The 10,686-nt window shown below is 28.4% G+C and overlaps 1 protein-coding gene across 2 annotated transcripts; it reads left to right on the plus strand.

The window, feature by feature from the left end:
• Positions 1-476: 476 nt before the first annotated feature.
• On the plus strand, positions 477-10,055 carry LOC108722509 (Cysteine string protein). 2 transcript variants are annotated; one of them, XM_018447657.1, is made up of 6 exons: positions 477-671; positions 1,724-1,862; positions 2,954-3,106; positions 3,500-3,631; positions 6,347-6,400; positions 9,689-10,055. In XM_018447657.1, the coding sequence occupies exons 1-6, from the start codon at positions 652-654 to the stop codon at positions 9,884-9,886; spliced, it is 696 nt and encodes a 231-aa protein (XP_018303159.1). In that variant the 5' UTR covers positions 477-651; the 3' UTR covers positions 9,887-10,055. The 2 variants fall into 2 exon arrangements, with proteins under 2 accessions (XP_018303159.1, XP_018303160.1); XM_018447658.1 differs by lacking the exon at positions 6,347-6,400.
• The last annotated feature ends 631 nt before the right edge of the window (positions 10,056-10,686 follow it).

The following is a 10,686-nucleotide window of genomic DNA, read 5'->3' on the forward strand; positions in this document are numbered from 1 at the left end:
ATGGGTGCGTTCAGCAGAACGTTTGTTTTGCAACTGTTGGAAGTTTCCTTCGCGCTGATTGGATCATACTTTTAGATCTAGAAGAATGGTCCTATCTCAGCAGACAATCATAAAACGGTTGCAAAACTGTTGAGTCTGCTGAACGCAGCCGATGTGCAGCGGCACTGCGCATTGTGTGAAAGTTCAATATAAGAGCGACAAAGTGACGATTATAGAACGATAGAGCGACAACTATATAGAGCGACAGAGAGGACTAATGAAGCGCAAGAGTGGGGGAAGTTATCCGTCGCCACTTTTTGCCTCACCCCCACTACCGCTATTGGCACGAGTTGACTCTCCTGGTTCTAGTCTTCTTGCACTGGTGTTTCCAATCGAATTCGCCATTAGTTCTAGGGACTCTACTAGAGCTTTATTCCTAGCGCCACTTTGGCGCATATACGTTGACTAGCGGAACTAAAATATTGAATCGAGTAGAATCTTTCGTATGATGCTGATAGTGCTCCGGAACGCTTCTGCTGAAAGAAGTGCACGCATTTTCGTTTGATACATTGAAGAAAATGTTCGTATAGTATCGTTAAAAAAAATTGATTGAGGACAAACTTTATTGTTTGAATAATTCGCGTGAGAAATTGACTGATCAGTGCTTTCACCATGGACAGAAGAAAAATGTCGTAAGTAGAAAATATGTCGCGACATTGAAGAGTGAAGACGCCCAATACTTTAACTATGCGCTGTCATCTGCTGTTTTGCACACCTTATCGCTTTCAACTGCCACAATATTGCCCTGATAAACTATTCGACTAGTTGATCATCGTCTTTATACTGGTTCTTTTGAAGACGGGTTAACTAATAGTCGTGTGACATTGGAGTAACACTCCCAACGTTTTTCTTTATCTATTCGCCGGTTGATATCCACCTGTCTACTTCAGCAAAATGTATAGATTATATCGATATAAGGAAATAACGTATTTTTTTACTTATGCGTAATAGAAACTTATGCGAATTGTCACTCATTTGTGTGTGTGTGTGTGTGTGTGTGTGTGTGTGTGTGTTCGCGCGCGCGCGTGTGTGTATGAATATCTGAATATTAAAATATTTCTTAATTTTTGTCTAATTGATCATTTGATAGGTTACTGTAATTTTTGCAATATTTTTTGTTCTCAGCCGTATAATTATGTCAATTTTTTTCGCTTTTTTAATATAATTTTATTTCTGAATTTAAATCTTTATTGTTATTTATATTCAAAGTATTTATTGTAGCTTAGATATAAAAATATAAATTAATGTATAGTATTATAAAATTTTAAGTATTTTATAAATCCAATAAGCAAATTGTAGTAATACAATTTTTTGGCTTTGAACGAAATATTGCAGTAAATGATATCAAATGCGTTCATAACTAAGCTACATCTGGTTTTATCAAATCAAACAATTTGCCTTTGCTTAATAATTTTTTAACAAGCTATGTCACTTAAATAGTTACAAAATTACAAGATTCTGTTATATTTATGCTACTTTCGATTAAATTTGTAACAGATGTTATATTTTGTAAAATCTATTTTCGACAGATTTACATATCTGAAAGTTATTATTCGAAATCCTGCTGTCCGATATATTAATGATAAAGACTTACTTTTTATCAAATTAATTAGCGATTTGATTAATTTTGTTAATCATGTTACAAAAATTTGTTGATTTATATGTATACATCTCTATTTTTTAGTACAGCAGGGGACTCCCTCTATCAGATTTTGGAAGTTCCAAAAACTGCTACTTCAGAAGAAATTAAAAAAACTTATAGAAAACTGGCCCTGAAATACCATCCTGACAAAAATCCTAACAATCCAGAAGCAGCTGAAAAGGTTATTTTCATTTTTAAAATCTGTTTACTTTTATAATATATTTATTTTTATATATAGAGGAAATTCCCCTATTATGAGAGGCTGAATTCATTTTGGGTAATTGCTGAAAGTCTATGAGTAAAATTGAAAAAAAATAATAGGTCATTTTGAAGGGAATTTAATAAACTGTTAAGATACACTAAAATGTAAAATTTAATTCAAATATTTTCTTTTTAAATTAGAGAAATATAAATTAGAGAAGAATGAGCGAATCGTAAAGACAAAAAATTATGCTCGTAATACTCCGAGAAATCAACAATAAAGTGCAAAGTATATCAGTATTGCAATTAAAAACACTTTATTTAATGTTTCTAAAATACAAACGCACACAGTATACACAGAATGAACATGCAACACATTACCCAGGACTCATCTTCAAGAATAGTTGGAATCGAGCATTGTAAAAACAGGCACTTATTATTCATTCTGTACAGAGTTATCCTTTTTATTACTGTACAATAACATTCATACTTCAGCAACGATTCAGTCACTCGATCATAAATTATTTTATATTAGAAATACCCAGAGTATCTCATATTCCAATCCTTACGTCTTTACAATCATCAAATCTAACTTCTATAATTGAGCAATTCAACATATATCCCATATTTTTCTATTAATATGATCTTACTCTATCACTATATGTAGAATTTATTGCCAAATATTTACTTATTAAGTAACAAACAAGGTTTACAGACTCATTAATAAAACTTGAGGACATCCAAATTCTAATATCTTTTTTCTACAATGATTATAAGCACAATCTAATAATGAATTTTCGACTAAATAGTTTTCAACCTGAGCAATAAATTTATGATGGAACCAACAGATAGCACATTTATTAGTTTAACAGAAACGCCACTATCATATATTAGGTGCTTTCTATTTCATAATAAGAGGGGCTTTCCTCTAAACTTGAAAAAAATATTTTTTATAAATTTAAATTATGCAAATGATTTTCTTTCCTTAATATTTTTGATATTACGAATTTTGAAATTTATTTACACTTTCAATGTTACAAAATATGATATCTTCTAATTGAATATTTACAGTTTAAAGAAATAAATAGGGCACATGCCATACTGACAGATCTAACAAAACGTAATATATATGATAATTATGGATCTCTTGGTCTATACGTCGCAGAGCAGTTTGGAGAAGAAAATGTTAACGCTTACTTTGTTGTCACATCTGGATGGTGCAAGGTAAGAGAATGAATTAGTTTGACCAGTATTTTATTTTAATTTATAAAGCAATTATTGTATTGTATTTATATGATTTAGAAATAATTATACATTATGTTTAATTATTAATTATATTTACAATATATGTATGTATTTATATGTATATATATATACACACACATAATTTATATATGATTCAAATAAATCTTTAAATAGGTTATTTAGGAACAAAATATAACGTAGAAAGTAAAGTAGAAAGTTGACAAAATATAACATTTAAGATAATATTATTATAAATATATTCTTATATATTATGCCAATCTCATTAAAGTATATATATTGTTAACATTAGTAAATATTAAAGTAATAATGTGACACATGTGTAATCTAAAAATATTTTCGTTTTTATTGCAGGCATTGTTTATAATTTGTGGAATAATTACTGGCTGTTACTGTTGTTGCTGTTGTTGCTGTTGTTGCTATTTCTGTTGCGGTAAATGTAAACCAGCTCCTCCCGAGGATAGTGGTGCATACCACAATTTACAGGTAAAAACATTCATATAACTTTTATTATTTATTTTGATAGGGTTTTTTACAAATATTAAAACTGCGCTACGAGAAAGTCAAATATATACATAACGATAAATGATATGGATAAATATAGTAGAAGAAAGAAGTTTACAGTAACAAATATAAACAAGAACATAAGAAAGTTTCTGTTTATAAATTATCATACCAAGCTGACTGAAAAATTTACTTTTTCTTTTCTTATTTTTATTGCCTTTAAACATGACAAATTTATTATCTCATCAGCCTTTAATATTCTAACTATATTCTTCATTCATCATTGATTTCATCTTTCAAAAATATGTATTTTATCAATAAAAATTCAGTAGTCGCAAGAATACTATTTTCTATGGTTCAATCTCTCTCTACGAATGAGAAACATTTTAAGATAATTTATAATAATATGCAAACTGTAAAAATTATGTATTGTATTTCTATCTTTATTGCTATTTTTTTCATATGTAAATTAGTGTACGACTTCCTTTTACACACATTTTTCTTTGACAATTGTTTTATTTTGTTGCAAAATAATATACGAGGAATTAAATAAATATATTATAACATATTATTATACCCACTCGGACTTAATTACAAATCTGTCTTTGTACGACGCACATGTAATAGTAGAAGCTGAACTTTTATCTATTAATATACATTATTCAAATATGCATAACCTATACCCATTGCATGAAAAACAAATATTATTTCTAATTTACATGAAGAGAACAAAAATCTATTGTTCTTACTGTAGATTTAGTATAAATAAATCATATAAACTTGTCATTCATTAATCATCGTTATAACTTTTTAAACTTTCCATTTAATGAATGGATAATGTTTCAAAAATATCCATAAATGTTCTTTCTCTGTCAACTTCATGAATTCAATGATGTTTTAGATTTTCCTTCTTTAGATAAATTCAATAAAATGTAATTTTCTTTCAATATATTGTGAATGTTAATATCTTAAAAAATGATTTTAAAAGTTCGAATATAATTAAGAAAATAAGAATTGATATCTTTATTTTCTCCCTGTTTCAAAATATTTCATTGATAGTGTATTTAGACAAAATTGCCAACGTATCATTGAAATTACAGTTGTAGTATCTGTAATCTTATCTTTAGTCGACAGAAAAGATATTATCTGTTTAGTGGCGAGTTATTCTAAATTAAGCCTGTCCAAGTTTTTATTTGCAAAACGTTTTTCTATCTTGCTAAGCAAAATGGAGAAGAAATAAAACAACAGACATTAATACTACCCATAGATTATTATATATGGAAGCGTTATATCATGCACTAATTGTAAGATCAGTTAGTTGTATCATTAGAAAGACTTACGATGGCGTGAACAATTACAAATGAAGATAATAAGAAAGTCTTTTGCTCAATAAACTTAGACAGGCTTATTATAAATCCTGTATTATATAACAGTACATTTAAATTCAGTGATATAATTAAATGTTATTTAATATCAATCCAACTAAATGCAGTACGCAAAACGTAAACTCTATAGTTGAATTTAAAAAATTATTGGAACATAACAATTCTAAACTCTCTAAAGAGAGTATATTTATGAATAAATTTCTGGCACATAGTTGGAAAGCATGTCAACAAGGAATGAATATCTTAGTAGATATTTAATTGCAAAAACAAGCGATTTAAGGAGTTCATGCAACTTACAAATGATCGACGTACGCATAAAAGTTTGTATTTATTTAAAAACTTGCAAATTTATTTTTTTGAAGGCACCATAGACGCTTTATATCGGCTTGGCACAGCTCTTGAAATTTTAGCCATAAAAATTTAATTTCATATTAGATACATATCGCGCACACGCGCGCGTGCGCGCGCACACACACACATCACACATGCACGCGCACACACGCACACTTTGAAGGGGATGTCTGAACTAATGGTACTTTCAAAAAAATTCTTTATGAAAAAATGTACAATAAAATTTTTTTGTAAAAAACTTTGTTTAATAACTTGAAGTACAGAAAAACTGATAATGACGCTTTTGTAATCTTCATAAGTGACTTTGTAACTGTAAGTAGATTTTACATGCCAGTGAGTTGTTTTATTCTCAACTATTTTAATACATGTAAAAAGATATAGCATTCTATTGAAAAAATGAAAATGATCTTGGATATAACTTCTTTTGTAATTTAAATAAATTATTTTATGTCGTTTTATTCAATACTTTTCTACATTTTTACTTTTTGAAATTTTTTCTTGAATAATCCCCTTTTCTATTATCAACTCGATGATACCTTTTATATGCATATATACATATATATTATATAATATATATTTGGAACAGTCCCAGCTTTGTACATTGATAATTGTTTCTATATATTCGTATAAACACATAACTGAAATAAAATATCGTTCCAACACATGTAGATGGCATCAAACGAATTTTTTTTGCATTTTTTAATTTAAAAATATTTCGCATACACTATAGCATACATAAGTCTAATTTTAATACTATTGTTGCTAGTTTATTAGATTCCTCTAATTTTTGTATAGAATTATCTATTTATTCAACAAATTTTCACAAATTGCTGTATATTTATTACTTGTGTAAAACAACACTGAAATTGCATGAATTCTTATTGTCACGCATGTTATTTTTTGTTTTACAGAAAGTCTTACATAGTTTAGCGGTTTTGTTTATGTTATTATTGTATTATAGCGGAACCTGAATCCAGAGGCTGTTGTGACAAATCAACCGCGAGGTTTCGGCAAGGTAAGTTTTTATAATACTCGAGATTTGAATTATCTTCATTTGTGCAGTCGTAAATTGCTTTCTATTTTTGTTATTGTTCGATTATGTCGGAACGATTTCACACAGATCTTGCGCAATTATAATTTACTTAATCATATTTTGTTATATTTGCGTGCACTGCTACTTTTCTTTAGTAAACAATGTAAAATATGAATTATTGTAGTGCCTCATTCCGCATAAATGCATGATGTATTCGTAGTTAATGGCAATTTCTTAAGTGGGTTCATTGTTATTGAATTTTATGGAATACAGGCTATTTCAGACCTACTCACCACCTGCTAATGGCAGATTCCTGAAGTCATTTTGAGACGAAAATATATAATACCATAATGTCCAGACTAAATATCTTGTTAACACAATAAATATCAAGAAGCAGTAATTTTATTTTCGCCTACGTAATATTTATATCGATATTAAACAAAAGGTAAAAATTCTGTCTGGTTATCAACTTGGTCTCTCATTGTCACTTTATAATTAGATTTAAAATTTAAGATTTGTAAGTTTCAATTTTTATGTTAGTTATAAACTGATGAAGACTGTGAGCCGAAACGTATTTATATTTTATATTATATTTAGTATTTTATTAAATAGTTAAAAAAGATCTGCTTATTTAAATATCTTATTTGCTCGTCTCTTGATCATTTTAAATGTTGATATTTTGCTTTGCAAACAAACGAACGTTATCTTATATATTATTGTTTATTAACAGAAGGCAATTATTAGCTTTTACTTTTAGCATTTTGCACTGTACATAAACGTGCAAATTTTAGACAGTATAATTTGCTAGCTTTAAATGATTATAACTCAAAAATTATTATAGCGTCGAAACATTTTGATATTAGAATTTTAATCTCAAAATATAACTTCAGGAATTAGCAGATGATGCGTTAGGTCTGAAGCACCCTGTATAGACCTTGCTTGTGATTAATAATTCGTAAAATTTTTTTGCATCAGAATTACTAACATTTTAAATCGCGTTATTCAATTTTTTAATAAAGACATAGATCTTTTTTTATAAAAAAAGGACGCCAAAGAACACTCAATCTTTCAATGAAATATCGATATTTTATACTTATTTTTGTTTTAATAATGTATCTTTACTAATACCAGAAGGTTTGCAGGTTATCGTCGTGTTTCTATCCATTGCTAATGCCAACGTTTCGTGAACCTTGCCGTTCACTTCATCAGTGCGCTGATACTGTATCAGTGCGCTTCTCGCCCTGATGAAGCGAACGGCGAGGTTCACGAAACGTTGGCATTAGCAATGGATAGAAACACGGTGATAACCCACACTGATATCTTTGAAGATAAAACCCGTGAAATTTTAAAAAGCGTTATCAAAAAATGCATCTTTATTATTTGAAATAAAGAAATTTTATCGTGTATTATTTATGAAAAAATATGATATCGCAAACACAAATTTATTAGAAGAGAGAGAGAGAGAGAGAGAGAGAGAGAAAGAGAGAACAAAAATGCTTTTAAATAAAAAAAGTTTTAACCATACAGACACGTTTTTTCTTTGTGTTTCTTTTATATTGTCCATTTCTTCAATTCCAAAATCACAAGTTCTGCTAATTAAAAAATTTTAAGTAAATTTACAATTTGATATAATTTATCTTTATTCTTTTATTGTGAAATCCGAAATCTCTTTTTTACAATTTCCCCATCGTCTCAATGACATATGTCATTCAAGCAAGTTAACTTGGTATGAATATAAAAATGGAAACTATTACAGAGACAGAAATAATATTATTCATGAATTCAAATAATGTTCAAAGATGTTACAAAATATTAGATACATTTACATTTAAGAATAAAATTAGAGAAAAATTACAGAATCGATTTAAAGGATTTTAGGATGATATTTAATGATTCTTGACTGTCTTAAGTACAATCTTAAAAATCTTAAGATGTCATAAGCCAATCATAGACCGGTATTCGTAGTTTATACTTATATTTAAGACTGTATTAAGATGTCATTAATCAATCAGAGAGCTGTATTAGTATCTTAAGACATTACTTAAGATGGTCTTGAAATAAGAATGGACTATGAATACCGACCATAAGAGCCGTGTTAGTTTCTTAAGACATTATTTGAAACAATCTTAAAATAAGAACCGATTATGACCAGCCTTAGAAGGCTGGATCTATGTAAGTTGTCCGATTCATATCTAATTGCGTTAAGTTGACTTAACTTTATACTGTAATTATTAATTAGCACTAACCTGAAATACATAATTCTTTATTTGATATTTTACAGTTGCAAAAAAGAAAAAAGTAATTATTTGCTCAAAGAAATTAGGGAATCACTTTTTCTCGGTCAATTTTGCTCATTTTTTAATTGTAATTACTCAGTGAATAATTAACGTTAAAAAATGTATAAAAGAGTAAAATTTTAAAGGCTAAAATTTCTACTATAAAAGACTTTTGATCAATTTTTTTTTACTCAACTAAATACTCGAAGACGAGATTAATTTTGAATAAGAAAGTATCTAATATCCAAAATTTTGAAATTTGCGGTTTTCTGTCACATAACAAAAAAATTGACGAGCATAATCATTGATACACAAAGTATGCTATTTATTCTCTTAAATAAAAAAAATTTGCTCTATGACAATATTATATTATATTATTTGGCGAGATATTGCAATTTAAACAGTCCTTACTTTTTGATGATTGTAGGATGATATCGCCCCACTATGGTGAAAGAAGACAAGTGAGACACAATCATCAAAAAATGTTTAAATTGCGATATTTCGTCAAACGTAACAATATTAAAGGGCAAATGTTTTTTTTTTCATTTAAAAGAGTAAATTGTATACTTTAAAATAGTTTCAATGAACATGCTCATAAATATTTTGTCACGCGGTGGAAGACCGCAAATTTTAAGATTTGAATATCCAAAGCACATTCCTATTCAAAGCCGATCACGCCTTTGAGTATTTAGTCCAGTAAAAATTGACCAAAAGCATCTTATAACAAATCTTTTAAGGATCTAAATTTTTAATTTTAAAACCCTTTTTTACGTTAATTATTCGCTAAGTGATTACAGTTTCAAAATAAACAAAAATTAATCGAGAAGAAGTTATCTTTTAATTTTTTTGGGCAATGTATTTATCACAATATCAAAAAATAAAATTTAAATTCTTATAACGCGTGCAACAAATATAAAATATACTTCAAATAACTATTCTGTAAATAAATGAGAGATATTATATTTTCCGATATTCTCCAAATATACTTTCACAGGAAGAAGAAAGCGATGATGATGCTGTGACAGCTCAACCTCAGAGTAGTGCATCGCAAAATGCATCTAATATGCAGCAACCAATATTTGCGATGCCTGCACCAGGATCAGCAGCACCAACGTCAACGGCTAACGAAAGCACGAACCTAAACAGCGGCGGCGATCGTGTGATTTATACAACTGGTATTGCGAGTTCTTGAAAATGCATATTACGAGTTTTATCTTTTGCATATTGCTATTGATCATCCAATCCACGTCTCTCGTCCAAAATCATTCATTTTATTTTTTCTTGCCCACTTTTTTGTTAATTAATATATTTTATCACTTCTTTATATCAATAGCAATTTTATAGTAGAAAAAGATGTTAACAAAGACGGTAAAATAATTTTTTAATTATGCTAATGTTTCTTATATACTTTAGTGATGGTTACTTAAAATTTAAATTACAATACAAATAATATAATATAAATAAGGTCATTACTGAAAGATGTATATAAAATTTATCGATAATTATATCTCCTTTATATTCTAACAAACAGTGTAAAACTTTAGCAATATCCTTTTTTAATTTTTTTTATATAGATTATCTACCAATTCGCCGCAAATAAAAATTATAAGATTATATTGGAAAAGTAATGCATGCTTCCACAAATCAAACGCAGATCTCTATTCTTAATAGAAGGGTATCACCAAAATAAGAAAACGCGAACATCTTATGTTCCTCTGAAAAGAATAATATTTTTTGAAAGAGTCGCGATTCTTTATATAATTAGTGTAGCAAACAAATGAGTTACACGAATGTGAGTACACTGCAGCTAGTTATTTTATCATGAACACGCGTGCGCGCGCACGCCCACACAATACACATACGCACACATACACAAAACTATTTATGTATATCTATAAAGATGGATAGGTAGATTCATTGAACGATTAAATAATTGATTGATGTATACGATATATATATATGTGTATGTGTATATATATATATATATATATA

Source organism: Mycetomoellerius zeteki, unplaced genomic scaffold (genome assembly GCF_001594055.1).
Source record: "Mycetomoellerius zeteki isolate Tzet28-1 unplaced genomic scaffold, Tzet1.0 scaffold206, whole genome shotgun sequence".
In the NCBI taxonomy this organism is placed as follows: Eukaryota; Metazoa; Arthropoda; class Insecta; order Hymenoptera; family Formicidae; genus Mycetomoellerius; species Mycetomoellerius zeteki.

What these genes read in the sequence shown, in the direction of transcription:
- LOC108722509 (XM_018447657.1), top strand. Translation starts at nt 652, where the DNA reads ATGGACAGAAGAAAAATGTC. An exon ending in ATGGACAGAAGAAAAATGTC is followed by an intron (nt 672 to 1,723) that starts GTAAGTAGAAAA and finishes TCTATTTTTTAG; the next exon opens with TACAGCAGGGGACTCCCTCT. An exon ending in AACCGCGAGGTTTCGGCAAG is followed by an intron (nt 6,401 to 9,688) that starts GTAAGTTTTTAT and finishes ATACTTTCACAG; the next exon opens with GAAGAAGAAAGCGATGATGA.